Source organism: Salmo salar, chromosome ssa02, assembly GCF_905237065.1.
Source record: "Salmo salar chromosome ssa02, Ssal_v3.1, whole genome shotgun sequence".
Taxonomy (NCBI): domain Eukaryota; kingdom Metazoa; phylum Chordata; class Actinopteri; order Salmoniformes; family Salmonidae; genus Salmo; species Salmo salar.
Window position 1 is genome coordinate 63,068,471 of NC_059443.1, and position 23,144 is coordinate 63,091,614.

The window sequence follows — 23,144 nt, forward strand, 5'->3', positions numbered from 1 at the left end:
TTCAGTCCCAAGGTAGGTTAAGCATCTCAACAGGCAGAGATGAATCCAGAAGGTGATGATGGGTAAACACACCTGACAACAACCAGGTATAACATGAGATGATGGTGATGGCACATCCATCGCGTATTTATATTTTTAAAGCTCTCTACTTGTCAGTTCCAAACGGGACATTATTTGTATTTTTACCTTAACATGGAAGATAGAATTCAAAGCAAGCAGTGCACTGGAATGACATTCAAAACAACTGGAATGGCATTCTATCTCACGGGATGGGTGGCCAAAAATAACTAACTTAAAGCCACACCCCCAATAAGCCACAAATATGACCGCATTGAGGCATATGTCACTGTGCTTCTATGGCAGTAAGCACCATGCCGCGGCAAACAAGACAGTTCATAATCCATTGTCTTTGTTTACCTTGTATCTTTATTGACCTTTTATTTCAGTATTTGCACTGTCTCTATGCACACTCTCAGGGCCCTATACACTCGCACACACTGTCACTCCAATACACACACACACACACACACACACACACACACACACACACACACACACACACACACACACACACACACACACACACACACACACACACACACACACACACACACACACAAACGCTCACTCCATCATTTGCTCACTCACACATAATATGCAGATACATTAACACGGACTCTACACACTAGCACACCCACTCACATACAAACTGCTGCTACTCTGTTAATCTCATATCCTGTTGCCTAGTCACCTAACCCCTATACATATCTACCTCCATCAATCCAGTATCCCTGCATATGTAAATATGGTATTGGAATTGAGTTCTAAATATTTGCCTTATATACAATACCAGTTAAAAGTTTGGACACACTTACTCATTCCAGGGTTTTTCTTTATTTGTAATATTTTCTATATTGTAGAATAATAGAAGACATCAAAACTATGAAATAGCACATATGGAATCGTGTAGTAACCGAACAAGTGTTAAATATATTTTATATTTGAGTTTATTCAAAGTAGCCACCCTTTGCCTTGATGACAGCTTTGCACACTCTTGGCATTCTCTCAACTAGCTTCATGAGGTAGTCACCTGGAATACATTTCAATTAACAGGTGTGCCTTGTTAAAAGTTAATATGTGGAATTTATTTCCTTCTTAATGCATTTGAGCCATTCAGTTGTGTTGTGATAAGGTAAGGGTGGTATACAGTGGGGGGAAAAAGTATTTGATCCCCTGCTGATTTTGTACGTTTGCCCACTGATAAAGAAAGGATCAGTCTATAATTTTAATGGTAGGTTTATTTGAACAGTGAGAGACAGAATAACAACAAAAATATCCAGAAAAACGCATGTCAAAAATGTTACAAATTGATTTGCATTTTAATGAGGGAAATAAGTATTTGACCCCCTCTCAATCAGAAAGATTTCTGGCTCCCAGGTGTCTTTTATACAGGTAACGAGCTGAGATTAGGAGCACACTCTTAAAGGGAGTGCTCCTAATCTCAGTTTGTTACCTGTATAAAAAACACCTGTCCACAGAAGCAATCAATCAATCAGATTCCAAGCTCTCCAACATGGCCAAGACCAAAGAGCTCTCCAAGGATGTCAGGGACAAGATTGTAGACCTACACAAGGCTGGAATGGGCTACAAGACCATCGCCAAGCAGCTTGGTGAGAAAGTGACAACATTTGGTGCGATTATTCGCAAATGGAAGAAACACAAAAGAACCGTCAATATCCCTCGGCCTGGGGCTCCATGCAAGATCTCACCTCGTGGGGTTGCAATAATCATGAGAACGGTGAGGAATCAGCCCAGAACTACACGGAGGAAAAAAAAATAGAAAAAAAAATGTATGCATTCACAACTGTAAGTCACTCTGGATAAGAGCATCTGCTAAATGACTAAAATGTAAATGTAAAATGTACACGGGGGGATCTTGTCAATGATCTCAAGGCAGCTGGGACCATAGTCACCAAGAAAACAATTGGTAACACACTACGCCGTGAAGGACTGAAATCCTGCAGCGCCCGCAAGGTCCCCCTGCTCTAGAATACATATACATGCCCGTCTAAAGTTTGCCAATGAATATCTGAATGATTCAGAGGACAACTGGTGAAAGTGTTGTGGTCAGATGAGACCAAAATGGAGCTCTTTGGCATCAACTCAACTCGCCGTGTTTGGAGGAGGAGGAATGCTGTCTATGACCCCAAGAACACCATCTCCACCGTCAAACATGGAGGTGGAAACATTATGCTTTGGGGGTGTTTTTCTGCTAAGGGGACAGGACAACTTCACCGCATCATTTGACGGGGCCATGTACTGTCAAATCTTGGGTGAGAACCTCCTTCCCTCAGCCAGGGCATTGAAAATGGGTCATGGATGGGTATTCCAGCATGACAATGACCCAAAACACACGGCCAAGGCAACAAAGGAGTGGCTCAAGAAGAAGCACATTAAGGTCCTGGAGTGGCCTAGCCAGTCTCCAGACCTTAATCCCATAGAAAATCTGTGGAGGGAGCCAAACGTCAGCCTCGAAACCTTAATGACTTGGAGAAGATCTGCAAAGAGGAGTGGGACAAAATCCCTCCTGAGATGTGTGCAAACCTGGTGGCCAACTACAAGAAACGTCTGACCTCTGTGATTGCCAACAAGGGTTTTGCCACCAAGTACTAAGTCATGTTTTGCAGAGGGGTCAAATACTTATTTCCCTCATTAAAATGCAAATCAATTTATAACATTTTGACATGCTTTTTTCTGGATTCTTTTGTTGTTATTCTGTCTCTCACTGTTCATATAAACCTACCATTAACATTATAGACTGATCATTTCTTTGTAAGTGGGCAAACGTACAAAATCAGCAGGGGATCAAATACTTTTTTCCCCCACTGTAGATAAGATAGCCCTATTTGGTAAATGACCAAGTCCATATTATGAACAGCTCAAATAAGCGAAGAGAAAGACAGTCCATCATTACTTTAAGATATGAAGGTCAGTCAATGCGGAACATTTCAAGAACTGAAAGTTTCTTCAAGTGCAGTCACAAAAACTATCAAGCGCAATGATGAAACTGGCTCTCATGAGGACGGCCACAGGAAAGGAAGACCCAGAGTTACCTCTGCTGCAGAGAATAAGTTCATTAGAGTTATCAGCCTCAGAAATTGCAGCCTAAATAATGCTTCACAGAGTTCAAGTAACAGACACATCTCAACATCAACTGTTCAGAGGAGACTGTGTGAATCAGGCCTTCATGGTCAAATTGCTGCAAAGAAACCACTACTAAAGGACATCAGTAAGAAGAAGATACTTGCTTGGGCCAAGAAACATGAGCAATGGACATTAGACCGGTGGAAATCTGTCCTTTGGTCTGATGAGTCCAAATCAGAGGTTTTTGGTTCCAACCACCTTGTCTCTGTGAGAAACAGAGTAGGTGAATGGATGATCTCCGCGTGTCTAGTTCCCACCTTGAAGCATGGAGGAGGAGGTGTGATGGTGTGGGGGTGCTTTGCTGGTGACACTGTCTGTGATTTATTTAGAATTCAAGGCACACTTAACCAGCATGGCTACCACCGCATTCTGTAGCGATATGCCATACCATCTGGTGTGGGCTTAGTGGAACTATCATTTGTTTTTCAACAGGACAATGGCCCAACACACCTCCAGGCTGTGTAAGGACTATTTGACCAAGAAGGAGAGTGATGGAGTGCTGCAGCAGATTACCTGGCCTCCACAATCACCCGACCTCATCTCAACTGAGATGGTTTGGGATGAGTTGGACCACAAAGTGAAGGAAAAGCAGCCAGCAAGTGCTCAGCAAATGTGGGAACTCCTTCAAGCCTTTTGGAAAAGCATTCCAGGTGAAGCTGGTTGAGAGATTGCCAAGAGTGTGCAAAGCTGTCATCAAGGCAAAGGATGGCTACTTTGAAGAATCTTGATTTGTTTAACACTTTTTTAGTTACTACATGATTACATATGTGTTATTTCATAGTTTTGATGTCTTCACTATTATTCTACAATGTAGAAAATAGTAAAAATAAAGAAAAACCCTTGAATGAGTAGGTGTGTCTAAACTTTTAACTGGTACTGTAGAACGCTTACTTTGTGTTTTTCGTATTTCTTATTCTTATTACTATTATATTTTTGTAATACATTGTTATTGATTATTGCATTGTTGGGCTTTGAGTTTGCAAGAAAGACATTTCAATGTACTTGTGCATGTAACATTAAAACTTTAAACTTGATGTTGTAAAGTCTGCTTCCAACTCACACCCTCAAACACGTAGATCCCCTGAACACAGCTTACTTTCCAGACCACTTTCCGGCTCACACTCTCAAACACCTAGATCCCCTGAATGCAGCTCCCTCTCCAGATCCCAATCACCCGAATTCTAATCACCTGTTCACACACCTGTATGTCATTATCACACCCTATTTAGTTCAGTTCTTTGTACCCCATCACTGTGAGGTATTGTTTGTTTTGTGACACATGTCGTTTGGAGCACTGGGTCCTGTGAGTTACTCCTCCACTGTATGATAGTTTTTGCCTGCCTTACTAACGACACCTTTTGCCTATTCTCTGCCTGATTTCCTGTTCCTATTATCTGATCTCCCAGACGATGTTACTAGCCTTTTCCCTGCCTGTACTGTTGCTGCTTTTGGACCCCCTGTGTATGACCTGCCTGCCCCTGGACCCAGCTACCTGCCTCCTCCTGTGGTTCTTTGCAATAAACACCTGCTGCGCCCTGCACTTGAAACCAGCTCTCTGTCTCCCCTCGTGTACATTAGAGATGTAGGACCTTAATTTCAGCCAGTTTCCTACAGCAGGAAATGTGAATTATTATGTGGATTATAATTTATGGACATTTTTGTATCGGTTGATGGAATTTTCAAAAGGGAAAATCAAGTCTGAAATGTCAAAGGGGATTTTTTTTAATTTATTCCCTACATTGCAGGAAAGTTCTAATTAAGATCCTTCGTCTGTAAAACTAGTCCCGAGAACCAGGGAGTCATTGATTTCCACAACAAGGCCCCGGTCTATATGGAGATTGTGCAGACAATATTATGTAAGACATTTGAAGACACCCTTCAATGAATAAATTACATTGAGTTGCTATGGGCAGGTTGCTGAAAATGTATCTGTTTTGTTACATTGCATTACAACAACGACGGAAAGAACAGGTAAAGACCATAAACAAACAAGGCCCCAGTCTATATGGAGATTGTTGGTTGTCTAACACATTTACAGTACATTCGGAAAGTATTCAGACCCCTTGACTTTTTCCATATTTTGTTACGTTACAGCGTTATTCTAAAATGGATTAAATAATTTTTTTCCTTCAATCTACACACAATACCCCATAATAACAAACAAAAACAGGTTTTTAGAAATGTTTGCTAATTTATATGTATATTGTTTACTGAAATATCACATTTCATAAGTATTCAGACCCTTTACTCAGGACTTTGTTGAAGCACCTTCAGCAGCAATTACAGCCTCAAGTCTTTTTGGGTATGCTACAAGCTTGGCACACCTGTAAACTCTGTCAGGTTGGATGGGGAGTGTCGCTGCACAGCTATTTTCAGGTCTCTCCAGAGATGTTCCATCGGGTTCAAGTACAGGCTCTGGCTGGGCCACTCAATGACATTCATAGACTTGTCCTGAAGCCACTCCTGTGTTGTCTTGGCTGTGTGCTTAGGGTCGGTGTCCTGTTGGATGGTGAACCTTCGCCCCAGTTGGAGGTCCTGAGCGCTCTGGAGCAGGTTTTCATCAAGAATCTCTCTGTACTTTGCTCCATTCATCTTTCCCTTGATCCTGACTAGTCTCCCAGACCCTGCTGCTGAAAAACATCCCCACAGCATGATGCTTTCACCACCATGCTTCACGGTAGGGATGGTGACAGCTTTCCTCCAGACATGATGCTTGGCATTCAGGCCAAAGTGTTCAATCTTGGTTTCATCAGACCAGAGAATCTTGTTTCTCATGGCCTGAGAGTCCTTTAGGGGCCTTTTGGCAAACTCCAAGTGGGCTGTCATGTGCATTTTACTGAGGAGTGGCTTTCATCTGGCCACTACCATAAAGGTCTGATTGGTGGAGTGCTGCAGAGATGGTTGTCCTTCTGGAAGGTTCTCCCATCTCCACAGAGAAACTCTGGAGCTTTGTCAGAGTGACCATCGGGTTCTTGGTCACCTACCTGACCAAGGCCCTTCTCCCCCGATTTCTCAGTTTGGCCTGGTGGCCAGTGCTAGAAAGAGTCTTCCATTTAAGAATGATGGAGGCCACTTTGTTCATGGGGATCTTCAATGATGCAGACATTTTTTGGTACCCTTCCCCAGATCAATCATGCCTCGGAGCTCAACAGATAATTCCTTCGACCTAATGGGTATGGCTTGTTTTTTGCTCTGACATGCATGTCAACTGTGGGACCTTATATAGACAGGTGTGTGCCTTACCAAATCATGTCCAATCAATTGAAATTATCACAGGTGTCACGACTTCCGCCGAAGTCGGTTCCTCTCCTTGTTCGAGCGGCGCTCGGCGGTGCCGGTCTTCTAGCCATCATCGATCCACTTTTCATTTTCCTTTTGTTTTGTCTTGTCTTCCCACATACCTGGTCTGATTTACCTCATTACATGTTGTGTATTTAACCCTCTGTTCCCCCCATGTCTTTGTGTGGAATTGTTTATTGTAAGTGCATGTGCACGTTTTCTCTGGTGCGCGACCGGTTTTGTACCCATTTGTTTGTTGTTCTGGTTTCCGGTGGTTTTATGAATAAAACTGCTCCGTTGATTAACCAGTTTTGCTCTCCTGCGCCTGACTTCCCTGCCGCCAGTTACGCACTCCCTTATAGAATTCTGCACCACTAATGGAGTCAGCAGGAGCAGGTGCCCCTGGTATAGGGGTGGAGGAGCGCGTCCGGGAGCACGCGGCAATGCTCCACCATTTTGGCACCGCCATGGACCGCGTTGTCCAAACAATGGACCGCTGGGAGAGACATGGAGTTCTTCCAGCGCCTCCACCAGCACAACCAGGGTCTCCACTTCCCCCCCCCCCGTCCTTCTCCTGGTCCCAGTGGGATTCGTCTCGCCCTTCCCCGGGAATACGACGAGACGCTGCCAGGGGTTCCTGTTGCAGCTCGACCTATACCTCGCAACCGTCCACCCGGCTCCTTCGGGCCGTGAGAGGGTGTCTGCACTCGTCTCGTGCCTCTCTGGGAAAGCCCTGGAGTGGGCCAACGCCGTGTGGGGAGAGGGAGATGTGGCGTTGGACCATTTCGAGGAGTTCACCCGCCGCTTCCGGTCAGTCTTCGACCACCTGCCCGAGGGTAGAGCGGCGGGTGAGCGCCTCTTCCATCTGAGGCAGGGGACGAGGAGCGCCCAGGAGTTTGCCCTGGAGTTTCGGACCCTGGCCGCCGGCGCGGGATGGAACGACAGGGCCCTGATCGACCATTATCGTTGCAGTTTGCATGAGAACGTCCGTCGGCAGTTGGCCTGCAGAGACACCACCCTCACCTTCGACCAGCTGGTGGACCTGTCCATCCAGCTGGATAACCTGCTGGCTACCTGCGGACGTCCAGATAGGGGTCTGTCGGTTCCATCCCCCCGCACCACCTCTCCGATACCCATGGAGCTGGGAGGTGCGGTGCGCAGGGAGACCGGAGGAGGTTCCAGCTCGTGCACCATTTGTGGCCGCAGAGGTCACACTGCCGGTTGGTGCCGGGTTGGTTCCTCTGGAGATTGAGGCAGCAGGCAGAGCACTCTGGCATCACCCCAGGTAAGCCGGCACCATTCTCACCCAGAGCCCTCTGTTGCACATATGTTTTTGTATGTTACTTTTTCTGAGTTTTCCCCGCATAAGGCGCTCGTCGATTCAGGTGCGGCTGGGAATTGTATAGATAGATCCTTCGCCCATAGTTTAGGGATCCCCATTGTTCCCGTGGCTGTGCCATTCCCCGTTCACACCTTAGATAGTTGACCATTAGGGTCAGGGTTGATTAGGGAGGCCACCGCTCCTCTGGGAATGTTGACGCAGGGGGGTCACAAGGAGAGAATTAGTCTCTTCCTCATTGACTCTCCTGCATTTCCCATGGTGCTAGGCCTACCCTGGTTAGCTTGTCATGACCCCACTGTTTCTTGGCAACAGATGGCACTCACAGGTTGGTCGCGAGAGTGCTCGGGGAGGTGTGTAGGGGTTTCCATTGGTGCTACCACGGTGGAAAGTCCAGACCAGGTCTCCACCGTGCGCATTCCTCCCAAATATTCCGACTTGGCTCTCGCCTTCTCTAAAAAGAGGGCAACTCAATTACCACCTCATCGTCGGAGGGATTGTGCGATAAATCTCTTGGTAGACGCCGCACTTCCCAGGAGTCACGTGCATCCCCTGTCACAGGTGGAGATGGTGGCTATGGAAACCTATGTCACTGAATCCCTGCGGCAGGGGTTCATTCGGTCCTCAACTTCACCCGCCTCCTCGAGTTTCTTTTTGTGAAGAAGAAGGAGGGAGGTCTGCGCCCGTGTATTGATTATCGAGGCCTGAACCAGATCACTGTGAGGTATAGCTACCGCTCATAGCCACAGCGATTGAGTCAATGCACGGGGCGCGCTTCTTCAACAAACTAGATCTCAGGAGCGCTTACAACCTGAAGGGGGGCCAGGTATATTTGCAGTGGTCGGCTGAGGCGGACAGGGCCTTTGGTCACCTGAGGGCTCTGTTTACTTCGGCTCCCGTGCTGGCCCATCCGGATCCCTCTTTGGCGTTCATAGTGGAGGTGGACGCGTCCGAGGCTGGGATAGGAGCTGTGCTCTCTGAGCGCTCGGCTACGCCACCGTAGCTTCGCCCGTGCCTTCTTCTCGAAGAAGCTCAGCCCGGCAGAGCGAAATTATGATGTGGGGGACCGGGAGCTGTTGGCTGTCGTAAAGGCCTTGAAGGCATGGAGACATTGGCTTGAGGGGGCTAAACACCCTTTTCTCATCTGGACTAACCACCACAATCTGGAGTACATCCGGGCAGCGAGGAGACTGAACCCTTGTCAGGCAACATGGTGGGCCATGTTTTTCAGCTGTTTTGTTTTCACCCTGTCCTACAGACCAGGCACCCAGAACGTGAAGACAGACGCACTGTCCCAGCTGTATGACACAGAGGAGCGGCCCATGGATCATACTCCCTTCTGCCTGGTAGCGCCGGTGGTGTGGGAGCTGGATGCGGACATTGAGCAGGCGTTGCGTGCAGAGCCCGCTCCCATCCAGTGTCCTGCTGGGCGTCTGTACGTCCCGTCTGCTGTCCGTGACTGGTTGATCTATTGGGCCCACACGTCACCCTCCTCTGGTCATCCTGGTATTGGTCAGACAGTGCGCTGTTTGAGCGGGAGGTACTGGTGGCCTACCTTGGCTAAGGATGTGAGGGTTTATGTTTCCTCCTGCTCGGTGTGTGCCCAGTGTAAGGCTCCTAGGCGCCTGCCCAGAGGGAAGCTACACCCCTTACCCGTTCCACAACGGCCGTGGTTGCACCTGTCGGTGGATTTCCTTACCGATCCCCCCCCCCCAGGGTAACACTGCGATCCTGATCATTGTGGATCGGTTCTCTAAGTCCTGCCGTCTCCTCCCTCTGCCCGGTCTCCCTACGGCCCTACAGACTGCGGAGGCCTTGTTTACACACGTCTTCCGGCACTACGGGGTGCCTGAGGATATAGTGTCTGATCGAGGTCCCCAGTTCACGTCGAGGGTCTGGAAGGCGTTCATGGAACGTCTGAGGGTCTCGATCAGGTTTCACCCCGAGAGTAATGGGCAGGTGGAGAAAGTAAACCAGGATGTGAGCAGGTTTCTGTGGTCTTATTGCCAGGACAGGCCGGGGGAGTGGGTGGCGTTCGTGCCCTGGGCCGAGATGGCACAGAACTCGCTCCGCCACTCCTCCACTAACCTCTCCCCCTTCCAGTGCGTACTGGGGTACCAGCCGGTTCTGGCGCCTTGGCATCAGAGTCAGACCGAGGCTCCTGCGGTGGACGACTGGTTCGGGTGCACGGAGGAGACATGCCTGTGTTCACCTTTAGCGGGCCGTGCTGTGCAAGAAAGACAGCGCAGACCATCACCGCAGTGAGGCCCCGGTGTTTGCACCGGGGGACCGGGTCTGGCTCTCACCCCGAAACCTGCCCCTCCGCCTGCCCTGCCGGAAGCTGGGCCCGCGGTTTGTGGGGCCATTTAAAGTCCTGAGGAGAGTGAACGAGGTTTATTACAGGTTACAGCTTCCCCCCGATTACCGTATTAACCCCTCATTCCATGTGTCTCTCCTCAGGTCGGTGGTGGTTGGCCTGCTCCAGAAGTCTGAGGTGCGGGAGGTTCCTCCGCCCCCTCTGGACATCGAGGGGGCCCCGGCGTACTCCGTTCGCTCCATACTGAATTCGAGGCGTCGGGCGAGGGGCCTTCAGTACCTCGTGGAGTGGGAGGGGTACAGTCCGGAGGAAAGGTGCTGGGTTCCGGTCGAGGATGTGTTGGACCCTTCAATGCTGCAGGAGTTCCACCGTCTCCGTCCGGATCGCCCTGCGCCTCATCCTCTGGGTCGTCCCCGAGGTCAGTGTCGGCGCGCTGCTGGAGCTGCGCGTCAAGGGGGGGTACTGTCACAACTTCCACCGAAGTCGGTTCCTCTCCTTGTTCAGGCGGCGCTCGGCGGTCAGCATTGCCAGTCTTCTAGCCATCATCGATCCACTTTTCATTTTCCTTTTGTTTTATCTTGTCTTCCCACACACCTGGTCTCATTTCCCTCATTACATGTGGTGTATTTAACCCTCTGTTCCCCCCATGTCTTTGTGCAGAATTGTTTATTGTAAGTGCATGTGCACATTCAGCTCAATCGGAAATTACTTTTACATTTCTATCGTGCAATCTGTAACACTTCAGCGAGACAGATTGAATAGGGCCTAAGTGTAAATCCTACATAAACAGCTTGTTTTAGCTTAATTTTTTTGTTGCAAACACTTAGTTAAACTGGGCCTTACTAAGAGAAGAGCTTTTGTAGTCTTATCTCAGCAGTTAACACAATTAACCCTTGCAACAACTACAGACCACTGATACACTACCCTCTCACCCCTACTAAAACAGTCCCTCTCTCCCTATAAATACCAACCTAAAGCTTACTTTACATCAGGTTTACCAATGTGTGTTCATTCATTCAATTACACAACAGCCTACACATGCCAAGACATTATACACTGCTGTACATACTCATAGTGGCCGGTGCCATGTGTAAGCCAATTACAGGGCCTTAACTTTGCAAGCACGTAGCCCACAGTGGATATATATATACACTGCATCCCAAATGGCACCCTTTTCATTACCCATTCATCTGGTCAAAAGTAGTGCACTATGTAGGGAATAGGGTGCCATTGGGGACTAACAATATGCTCTGGATGTTATGTCAGGCCAGCTAGCAGCATGGGACAGGATGGTGGCCAGTAAACACCCAGTAGGACACACAGTACACACGGTCATGCATTGGCCACTGGGTTTACCTCCAGTTTACCTGCAGAGATTAACTCTGACCTCTGGGACCTAAGGGTCACATTTGTTTGTTTTCTCTTTAACCAAGCTAGTTTTTAGTGTCCTTATAGAGTTAGATTTTTTTTTTTAAATAAGCTAGAAATATAAGCAAAAAATGCATTTGTTATTACATGCCAATATATAACCGCACAGCTAATACAATGTTGATGCACCATATCATAGTCCTGCTTCAGCATAACAAAAGGTCTTGGCTTTGAATAAAAATCTGTCTCTCAGATTGCACTACACTGGACCATACATACTAACATAACAATAAATTGATTACTGATTGCTGACTAAGTGCATGAAATACAATACACAATATAGTCTGATAAAGTCAATGAAACATCCTTGCAACTCAAATAATTAAACAGTTATTTACCACTTCATCTGTACTTAAATATGTGAATTATGCCATAATGCAACATTAAAATGAATCTATTTGTCCCCAGATGTTGGCCCCGATTGAACCCGACTATGAATACCCCATACCAAAATATGCGACCCACCGCTGACACGTCGACTGAGAACAACATTACCTGCACGTTTTGCACCTATGCCCACAAAAACCACATGCAGGCTATATCCTCCACAAATCCATCTTAAAATACACCTCTCTCTTCACTCTTTTGATCCCTCACTATGTGTAGGGGCAGAGCGATGGGGGAGGGATGGAGAGGGGGAAAAAAGAGCGTGCGAGCGACAGAGCAAAGGTCAGAGGGGATTAGGTCAGAGGTGTATAAAAGGGGAGGACAGTCGGAGAGGAAGAAGAGAGATACAGCAGGATCTCAATAGGATCAACCCAACCCCGGAGAACTGTTCACTACAGACTGCAAAGACAGGTAGGATGAAACTGTAGCGTCCTGCTACGCTCAGCCCTGAGCATTAGTTACCTTTATTGCATTCCCTGTAAGGGTCATTTGGCTTCAATGCCTTAGACAATTGCAGAAAACATTTTAGAGTGTAGAGAATTCGCTGGAAAGATTGCACTGTTTCCATGGAGTTGTCTTGTTGAGATTGTGCTCCATTGCTGATGGTCATTGACTGGGTAGCGTTCAGTGCACTTGCTTTAGTGCTGGCTCTGGAAAAGGACCTTTGTAGACTTCACAGGAGGTTGGTGTCACCTTAATTGGGGAGGACGGGCTCATAGTTGGAATAAATGAAATATCAAAACTCATCAAACACATGGTTCTCATGTGTTTGATACCATTCCCGTCACTCCATTCCAGCCATTATTATGAGCCATCTTCCCCTCAGCAGCCTCCTGCTGTAGACTTGAGACTGCGCACACAACTGACTCTTGAGGATGAGAGCAGAGCAGGATAACAGACAATGGACTTTTTGAGTGGTTGTAGTCTAATAGAGCTTTCATTCAACACACTGATAGACAGGGAATTGAATTGTACTGTAGGACACTAGGACGAGACCAGTAGACCAATAGGCAATACCAGGACACCAGGACGAGACCAGTAGACCAATAGGCAATACCCGGACACTAGGACGAGACCAGTAGACCAATAGGCAATACCAGGACACTAGGAGGAGACCAGCGGGCCTATAGGCAATACCAGGACACTAGGAGGAGACCAGCGGACCTATAGGCAATACCAGAACACTAGGAGGAGGCCAGCAGACCAATAGGCAATAGCAGGACACTAGGAGGAGACCAGCAGACCAACAGACAATACCAGGACACTAGTAGGAGACCAGCAGACCAATAGGCAATACCAGGACACTAGGAGGCCAGCACACCAATAGGCAATACCAGGACACCAGCAGACAAATAGGCAATACCAGGACACTGGGAGGAGGCCAGCGGACAAATAGGCAATACCAGGACACTAGGAGGCAAGCAGACCAATAGGCAATACCAGGACACTAGGAGGTCAGCAGACCAATAGGCACCCTGTGGACACTATAGAATGAACACATGCAGATCAGTAGAGCACCTTTGGAATGTGATGTAGGAGAGATGTTGATTGGCTGTTGACTTGACAACAGAATGTCATTCACCTATACAGGATGCATGTCTAGAGTGGTGGAATAAAGAGTGTTTGGGTGCAGAGTATTGCTTGCATGGACAATGAACTCTCAAAAGCATCTGTGTGCAATGCATTCTATGATAGAACTCTACATTGTATAGAGTGCAGTTGAAAGGGAAGACCGGGATAGGCTACTAGTGGTTTCGAAGGTCTAGAAGAACCTTCTAGTTACACAATGTTCTGGTTGAAGTGACCTCAGCTGAACTAAAGATTGTAACGCTAACAAGTAGCTTTGGTACTATTTTGGCCTTGGTTAGTACAGTATGGGTTGGTGCCAAATCTAATCTGGTATGATTGGATCAACATAGACCGCTCAGGTGTATTTTAGAGGGATTATCACTCTTGGGGTGCGACGGGATAGAGAGAGGGAGGGGGTGGTAATAACTAGGTATTAGGAAAAGGGGTTTGGATTAAGACAGATTGAGGATAAAACCGATGGAGTTAAGGAAATCTACCCCTGACTGATATCTTGATGGGATTTACTACTGTTATTCAGTTAAGTATTTGCCAGCTACCTTATTGACTCTCATTCCTCGCTCTCGGTAACCAACAGAAATGGCTGACGTTGCAACTGCCGCTGCAAAGAAGGCCGCGCCTAAATTCAAGCAGAGGACTACCCGTACCTTCAAGAGCAAGGCCCCCAAGCCTGGCCAGAAGGGGTGAGTTGGAAACTCACTTAGAACACACAAATATAACTACTACCAACAATGAAAACTAATAGGCCTACTAACAAAACAAGCATCCATCCTTACATATCAAATGCAACTATTTTTATACCGTACCAACACACACTTCAATAAATCTTTGTCTCTAACTCAACATTACCACCACAACCCTCACGTCTGCTGTGTCTCTATCCCTTTAGCTCATGGAACTTCTCCCTCTCTCCTCTTCCACCAGATTCGGTGATGACATCCCCGGCATGGAGGGTCTCGGCACAGACATCACAGTGGTCTGCCCATGGGAAGCTTTTGGTGACATGGAACTCGGTGACCTGGCAAAATATGGAATTGTTTAGACACCCTACCCCTCCTTCCCTTCCCTCGACCACCCCCTCCACTTCTCTTTCCTTCACTCCCCCTCTCCTCCTCCTTTCTGGACCCTGAGGTCAGGGATTCCAGTACTGAACTGATTCTTGTTGTTTTGTTATGCCATCTTGTACAAGGCGCTTCCACTTTGACATCAGCTCGTTGTTTAAGAGCCGGGCATACTCGGGTGCACATCTGACCCTGAGAGAATTGGTGAAGTCACACAAACACACAGTGATACTTGGGAAATATGCACACACCAGCTTTAAACTGAAGACACATATGACCAAACCTCCTCCTGCCACTGTCCTCCCGTAGAAATCTTACGTAAATGACCAGCTAAGCAATGTCCTAACACCTGAGGTCAAATGGCACTCAAGTTATGAATAAGACATGTAATGTATAGTAGTGATGTGCATTCACTTTTGCGGTCTGGTAGGTAAATAAATGGTCAAGTCAGTGATGCTTACTTCGACACTACTACTACAGTTTCACTGGTGCATTTCCTGAGAGAGAAGCTGGACTAAATGTATAATTTTATTAAAGAGCGTTTGACTAACCGTTGTTTATATCTCAACCAAAGTTGGTCTCCTCCCGCCTGCCTTTTTTCTCAACCTGCACCCGCTCTCCTTGAAAGCACTTTATATATACAGAAATATATATTTTTTTTTACAGTGAATGTCAAATGTCTGTGTAATTGAACTGTTCATTTGAGAGCTGATCACTCTTGCAATGTGTCAATCACATATGAACCCTCTTGAATTATATGAAGAATAACCAATTGAAAAACAGCTACTTCTCCTGGTACTTTGGCAATACTTCATCAGAAGCAATCAATTAAAATGTACATTTATCATCTTGGATCCTCAATAACACAAAATACAACCGCCAGCGAATCAAACACACATTATTAAAACACAGGACAACATAAGAAATTGCTCAGTCCCCTCCTGTACTCCCTGTTCACTCATGACTGCATGGCCAGGAACGACTCCAACATCATTAAGTTTGCTGATGACAACAGTAGGCCTGATCCCTGACAACGATGAGACAGCCTATAGGGAGGTCAGAGACCTGGCCGTCTGGTGCCAGGATAACAACCTCTCCCTCAACGTGATCAAGACAAAGGAGATGCTTGTGGACTACAGGAAAAGGAGGACCAACATTCCCCCATTCTCATCGACGGGGCTGCAGTGGAGCAGGTTGAGAGCTTCAAGTTCCTTGGTGTCCACATCACCAACAAACTAACATGGTCCAAACACACCAAGACAGTTGTGAAGAGGGCACAACAAAACCTATTCCCCCTCAGGAGACTGAAAGGCATGGGTCCTCAGATCCTCAAATGTTTCTACAGCTGCACCATCGACAGAATCCTGACTGGTTGCATCATTGCCTGGTATGGCAACTGCTCAAGGCACCAGAGGGTAGTGCGTACGGCCCAGTACATCACTGGGGCCAAGCTTCCTGCCATCCAGGACCTCTATACCAGGCGGTGTCAGAGGAAGGCCCTAAAAATTGTTAGACTCCAGCCACCCTAGTCATAGACTGTTCTCTCTGCTACCACATGGCAAGTGGTATCGGAGCACCTAGCCTAGGTCCAAAAGGCTTCTGAACAGCTTTAACCTCCAAGCCATAAGACTCCTGAACATCTAATCAAATGACTACCCAGACTATTTGCATTGCCCCCCTCTTTTACACTGCTGCTACTCTGTTTATTATCTATGCATTGTCACTTTAATTCTACCTACATGTATATATTACCTCAATTAACCGGTGCCCCCGCACATTGACTCTATATTGACTCTGTTATTTTACTGCTGCTCTTTAATTATTTGTTACTTTTATTTTTTACTTAACACTTATTGTTCTTAAAACTGCATTGTTGGTTAAGGGCTTGTAAGTAAGCATTTCACTGTTGTATTCTGCGCATGTGACATAACATTTCATTTGAAATTGGACACCAAAATAACAACATGATCGTCACAAACCACAACAAAATATTTTATATAAAAGATTTTATATGGACATTCACTAACAAAATAGCATAATGGCAGCCAAGGGATAAACATGAGAGGGGAAGAGATTCGTAAAAGGACAGTCACTTCCATTTGGAACCTATAGTGATTAAGAACCACCTCACTGTATATCATACAAGGAGCCAAAAAAACATGACAAGGAATGAGCCTACTCCATGGCTCTGTTCCAATATCCACACAAGTATACTACTTAGTATGAAGCACTGTATCAAGGTATGAATTCAAAGTAATATGCTGGTATGGAAATTAGAACGTTGCCATTGTGTTCTTGCCTCGTGGCGGCCATTTTGTTTTGCCCATCACTGGGCCTGAGTCTTTGACAAACAGCACTCTGCTCTTCTTTGCTACACTAGCATCCTAAGCATAAAAAAAGGGCTAGCTGCCTAGCATTCTCAATGGTGTTTAGTGGCAAAAGATGACTACTGCAACCGAATGCTGTTGGAGTCTGATCTCAAAAGACAGACAAATCATGCAAAACAGTTAGGTCAGGGGTCTCAAACTCTACTTCCTGGAGAACGACATCATGCTAATTGCCCATGTTGATTGGTTCAATAGGTTGTCAATCATTTATCCACTTTGCTCTGCGTTTCTCAATTCGGTAACCATAGAAATAGGGCATAAATAACTCTTTGGCTGTATCTTTTCAGTTATTCATATTTCAGTCCACTTTTGCAATACATGATAATAAAGTCAAATGACCAGAGAAGAAGAGTTTGATCCCTGTTGATGTCTTAGATTAGGTTCACACTGAGAAGAGTGGTACACACAGCCAGAAAACCGAAGATAAAATGAAAAATAGAGCAAACATTTCAAAATAAACAATGACTGCAGCATTTTGAAATATTGTTTCATAGTAATTAGTTCATGCCCCACATAACATTTTCTTTGTAAAACTGCTTTGAAACATTTACCATTGTACAAACCAAACGATAACACTTACAACCTTTTGTATACTTGGATCATTCAAAACTGCATGCCCTTTAACCTAGACAGCACACGAGTGCTACGCTCTTCACATCCGTTTTAAACCTTAACCGACTAATTTCAGCACTGAAATGTTAGTTGTCTTTGTCTACGACAGATCGACTAGGTTACTTCACCAGGTCAGAAGAAGTGCTTGTCAGGCCACCATTCATTCCAAGGTATTTTTGTCTACTGTAAACTTTGGATTTTGAATAAATTGTGAGGCCCGAACATTTCAGCCTTTCCCTATTTTTTTGGGGGGGAAATACTCAATCCAATGCTTGCCAACCCCCATCACCCTATTTCAGTCTGGACCAAAAACTCCCGTTTCTTCCATTGAGATTTTTTTTGATAGTTTAGTTTTACATGCGTTCCCGTTTTTTCGCTCCATAGATATAGAACACTAGATAGGCTGATGTCATAGTGGCATTAGTAGCAGTAAAATGGTTCCCTCCCTCTTTGAAACTACCAAATAGTCCATTCCCCTCTGCCCAAGAAAACAACAATGGAGGAAAAAAAAATCAGATTTCAACTAATCTTGGAGGAAATGAAAATGTCACCTTACTTTAGGAGGAACAACAACATTTACCAATAGAAAAAATATAACAAGAGCTAATGCAACAAATAAAAAGACAGCACTTATAATAATAACCACAATAACGACAATATATTTATCATACACATGACTAAAAGTGTGCTTTTCTACAAATCTTTGGAACACAAAAAAAAGGCAAAAACAACCACATTTGGAAATAGAGTATAAGGATATAGAAATATGCACAATAGTATGGTATTTTGCATTAAATATTTTTCATATTGATGGTGTCCCTCTTTCAACGCCTGTTGACAGACTCTCACTATCTATTACCAACGTAGCTATTCTCAGGAAGACTGTACTTGATGTTTACCTGCTCTTCTAAAAGACAGAACAAGTTAGGGAAATCAATCATATAGCCAAATAAAACATCTCTATCATAACTTTTCAAAGAAACATAACTGAATAAGTATTCTAGGTCACTAGGTTCTGGTTGTTTCAATGATAGTGATATATGTCTAAGCCTAACATTCACAATGCAATAAAAAGCTAGCCGGTACCTCTATAGTAGTGATGAAATATTATATAATTCTGAGTGATTTGTGTATAGCGTGAAGTATTGTGAGAATATGATGTTGTGCACTGGAAGTTTAGTTCGGTATAATATTGTGTAATGTAGAGGGGACGTGTAGTGTTGCCCACTGTAGTGAACGGCTTACAGATATTATCTACACTGTAGTCCTAGCCCCTAGACCTCGTTTCTAGGGAAGTGGAAAATGTGTTTAGAGGTGTGCTCAGCGAACCCCTAAAACTAACAATAATAACGCAATAAAGACAACGCTATAAATCAGTAATAATAATAATAATAATAATAATAATAATAATAATAATTTTGGTAACTTTTTTTCTCTCTAATTTATTTGCATAATTGTAACAATAAAATGTTTAAAGGTTCGCCATTTTCACGGACTAAGAAAACTTTGAGGTAAGGAACAGCTATGATAATCCTTTTACTGCTCAGTTTGAAGTGAGTAATTTCTAATAGTGTTAAAAAAAACATCAGTCCATCCCTCTCTCTGCAATGATGTCATTTCCTCTCTCATACTCCTTCGCCCAACAAGAGGAAACATGGAGTCACATCCTCCATTTTGTTTGCAAATTGTCTTTCTGTTCCAAAATGCTTTTGGTGCTCGGTTGCTGTGGTTTCTCGCTCATTCAGGCTCCACAGACACTGGCAGTCACAGTTCTGTCTTCCATAACTAGGCTCCACCTCCATTCTTGATGTGTGAATTGTGTATAGTACATGCCACATTACACCTTGGCTGTTATACGTGTGGTAGGGGGTTTGTCTCAGTGTTCAGTTAACGGTCCGGACACCAGTTACATGATAGGCTCTGGAGGTACGCTAGCTGGGGGCGACCATTCTGTGTCTTGTGCTGCTGAGAGTGTCGAGAGGGAGAAACAGGGGGACTATAATACAGCCGTGCAATGGAAACAAGCGGCCATTTGGTTCAAATACAAGTTATTTTTTTCTATTTTCTTTTCTTTGTCAAGGCTTTCCACCAGTCTTTAAAACGGCATTCCTATTTTTGTTTGAAGCGAAAAAGAGTGGACAGCAGGAGATTTTGAAATATAAAGGTATCCATGGTAGGCTACAAACTTGCTGCAATCTCTGTCGTGGACAGCAGAGGGAGCTCTTTTATAGATTGTTCAAACAGGATGAGAGAGAGCTCCTGGGAAATATGGTTATCTTTAGTAGGGCGCAAATCTACTGTAGCCTCCCCTGTACAGTGTGGCCTGGTAGAGAGAGGAGAGGAGGTAAGATGGCAGTTAGTGGGTTAGTGAATGGCTAGATCTTTACCATAGAAGTAGAATTACTAGAATGGACAATCTAATTCTATGATCTTTTCTTTGTTGTGGCTAGTAATGTAAATAGACAAGCGTTCTTACCATAGCTCCTACACCGTAGGCTGCAGCTGTGGCAGGGTTTAGTGCAGCGTGGTAAGGGTCTGTCGTGTACACCCGTCCGTAGCTGGAGACCAGAGATTAGTATATTACAAACCCACAGCTGTGCAACCAAACATGTTCCAGAATAGAAAGTGAAGCAGGCCCACTACTTTTCATTTGAATATGTTAATATATGTTACATATATATATATATATATATACACATATATATATATACACATATATACACACATATATACACATATATATATATACACATATATACACACATATATATATATATATATATATATATATATATATATATATATATATATATATATATATATATATATATATATATATATATATATATATATATATATATATATATATATATATATATATATATAGTCATAGTACGGTGTGCTACTGCTTATTTTGTGTAATATATTGTGTCCATCACTCACCCATCACTGTAGGCAGCTGCTGCGGCAGCCGCTGCTCCTGCAGGACTGGCTACAGCAGTCGGCTGAGCATAGCGATACGCAGCATAGCCACCCTACAGAAGGAAGGGACAGACAGACAGAGAGAACACGGTTGTTAGTCGATTTTTATCAACTGCCTCACACAATACCCCAGGAATGAATGATAGTGAAGCTATGTTACTTTATAACAGCAGAAAAAGGAGAGAGACTAACACAAGCAGCAACAACAGGTCATCTGGTGCAACATGGCATTCAGAGAATGTAGCAGAGGCCTTTTCCCCGTGTTGGTCTCCCTCCATGATCAACAAAAAATACTAGGGCCTCGGTTTGTGGCAATGATATAGGCCCTGCATCAAGTGTGCTGCAGCTTTTCTTCATTCAATTCATCTGATCATTGATGTTTTGTTGGAGATGGAGGGAGAGACAAAGACGGGAGAAAGTGTGCATAACCTCAGGTGTGAAATCTCCTCCTTCCCATCAAAAACACTCCGTTAAAGAAAGGGGGGATGAATAAACAGGTGATCGGGATCATTATTCCTTTAATGTGGAAAAACGGATGTTGAACACACAGAAGACGGCCAGCCAATCCAATTAAGGGTGAGGGGACACATACACACTCGCATGGTCACAACCAATCACTGACGCTGGACAGCATGCACCCCAAACTCAAAACAGAGCAACACACCACTGCCTTCTAACCTACAGATCAGTACAGGACCAAGTCCCAGTATTCAGTAACACACACATCTGCTGGGGTGAGGGGGTGGGGTGGGGGGTTAGGGAGGGGATAGGAAGAGGAGGATACAGAGAGAGGAGAAGAGAGCAGGAGAATGGGGAAGAGGAGGGGAGAGGGGTATAAGTGTGTCTGCATGCCAACATTGATTCAGTTAGCATGCCACAGGTGGAACAGATATAGGGAGATACCGGGAAGGGGTCAGAATGACTCATTAAGATGAATATCCATGTCCCTGAGAGTCTGTGGACCTGTGTTGATCCTCAGATCCTGGAGATCCTCTGTAAGCCGTCTTTAAGCTACTCAGCATCAACTTTCAGAAACCATGTCAGCATTACTGGCAAAGTGTACCTCTCATTTTGGCTCTACTTCATATCTAAGGGTGGCCGTTATAAAGACTGCATAAGAATCGTGGCAAAATCCTATATTTTTTTATCTGTGTATATGATTTATTGTACTATTCTTTTTTTTTTTTAACTGAACAAAACTTAAAAAATGTCTATGTTATGTCTAATTCCTTTAGAAGGTAATATTGTCATTCGTGTTATAACGATTCCCTTTCTCCCCCGTTCTGCAACTCCACCCATGTCAGAATCCAGTGAGTTAGTAATAGAAACAGAAATAAAGAGGCATTTCAATCTGGGATGGTCAATAAAACACCAGTAGCAGCAGTAGCAGTCAGTCAGTCAGTGGAACGCATAGTAATAGGATGGATGCACACTGGCTGATCACACAGTGACGTGATGATGGGACCCTACCTGGGGCAATCTGCTACTAATGTCCTGAAACACTATTCTACAGAGAGAACAGAGAACAGCTATGGTCAACCTGGTACCCCACACACACAATCACACTCCACACGCAGGCAAACAACGCATAGAGCAGTCTATTCATGAATGTATTGAACTATGAGGGCGTGTAGTATAGATCCTGGAAGATTGGACGTTGCACATGGCATGCACCGCTTCATATAGCAATATGATTCATCAATAACAAAATGTGTGCAGTGTGTGTAACAGCTTATTATTGATCTGTCTAATTAAAATAATTGAATGAATAAAAAAAATTAAAAATGTGTGTTAAATTGTAAAGTTTACTACATCACCCACATATACACAGCTCTGTGGATTTGGTCCATACACACACACACACACAGATGGAAGGAGGGAGGGGAAAGGAGAGAATGAAAGAGCGGAGGAGAGAGGTATACTTACATAGAGGTCTGCTGCACCGTAAAACCCTTCCTGATACATCACACTGAGAGAGAGGAGGAGGAGGGGAGGAGAGGAGAGGAAAGACAAGAAAAAGAGAGATGGATAGAAGAGAAGTGATGGATGGTGATTGAGGAGTGGGAGGAAATACAAGTTGTGAGGAGGAGCAGAAAAAAGAAGAGAAAAGGGGTGGGTGATTAATATACACACATGTGCAACATGCGAGATAAAATACCACTTCTCTTGTTTGGCCAATCATAGCCCTACAAGTCATATTGGAGTGATTGTGACCACTGTGCAGTAGACCGCAATATTATCTCATGTTCATACAAAGAAATGATATTTCAGTGCAGCAACAAACTAATGCAATTAATTCAAGTGCATTTGTTATATCACACCATGCAGTAAAAGTGTGTGTGTTTTATTGAGTAACACCTACCCTGGGTATGTAGGTATAGCTTGCTGGGGTAGGGCTGCCCTGACAGCACTGTAGACCGGCCGGCCACGACCCCGGAGGTGGGCGCCCCTAAAGGTCGCTGCCGCTGTGGCAGCCTGTGCAGCCGCCGCAGGGTACGGGAAACCAGGGACTGAGAGAGACAGGCCAGAGAAATCAGAGAGAGGCAAAAAATAACAAAGAG

General features: G+C 45.0%; 2 protein-coding genes across 9 annotated transcripts in view; one reads left to right on the top strand and one right to left on the bottom strand.

The window, feature by feature from the left end:
* Positions 1–12,295: 12,295 nt before the first annotated feature.
* On the top strand, positions 12,296–15,166 carry LOC106589281 (retinal cone rhodopsin-sensitive cGMP 3',5'-cyclic phosphodiesterase subunit gamma-like). The gene is made up of 3 exons (XM_014179047.2): positions 12,296–12,365; positions 14,119–14,224; positions 14,466–15,166. The coding sequence occupies exons 2-3, from the start codon at positions 14,121–14,123 to the stop codon at positions 14,581–14,583; spliced, it is 222 nt and encodes a 73-aa protein (XP_014034522.1). The 5' UTR covers positions 12,296–12,365; positions 14,119–14,120; the 3' UTR covers positions 14,584–15,166.
* A 1,407-nt stretch (positions 15,167–16,573) lies between these two features.
* The window catches only part of LOC106589218 (RNA binding protein fox-1 homolog 2-like), a 33,472-nt gene continuing 26,901 nt past the window's right edge, over positions 16,574–23,144 (bottom strand). For 3 of the 8 annotated variants that reach the window (XM_045707469.1, XM_045707468.1, XM_045707486.1), the window contains 5 exons: positions 22,946–23,117; positions 22,510–22,552; positions 20,545–20,636; positions 20,078–20,159; positions 16,574–19,924 (listed from right to left, as the gene is read on the bottom strand). In XM_045707469.1, coding sequence (XP_045563425.1) covers positions 19,880–19,924; positions 20,078–20,159; positions 20,545–20,636; positions 22,510–22,552; positions 22,946–23,117 — 434 coding nt within the window. In that variant the 3' untranslated portion in view covers positions 16,574–19,879. Of the gene's footprint in view, positions 19,925–20,077; positions 20,160–20,544; positions 20,637–22,053; positions 22,091–22,509; positions 22,553–22,945; positions 23,118–23,144 lie in introns of all 8 variants that reach the window. The other 5 variants (XR_006761952.1, XR_006761953.1, XM_045707471.1 and 2 more) reach the window with 5 other exon arrangements.

Excerpts from the sequence above, each read along its gene's own strand:
- LOC106589281 (XM_014179047.2), top strand. The coding sequence starts at position 14,121 with ATGGCTGACGTTGCAACTGCCGCTGCAAAGAAGGCCGCGCCTAAATTC. Across the intron at positions 14,225-14,465 it reads CCCAAGCCTGGCCAGAAGGG|ATTCGGTGATGACATCCCCG; the intron begins GTGAGTTGGAAA and ends CTCTTCCACCAG.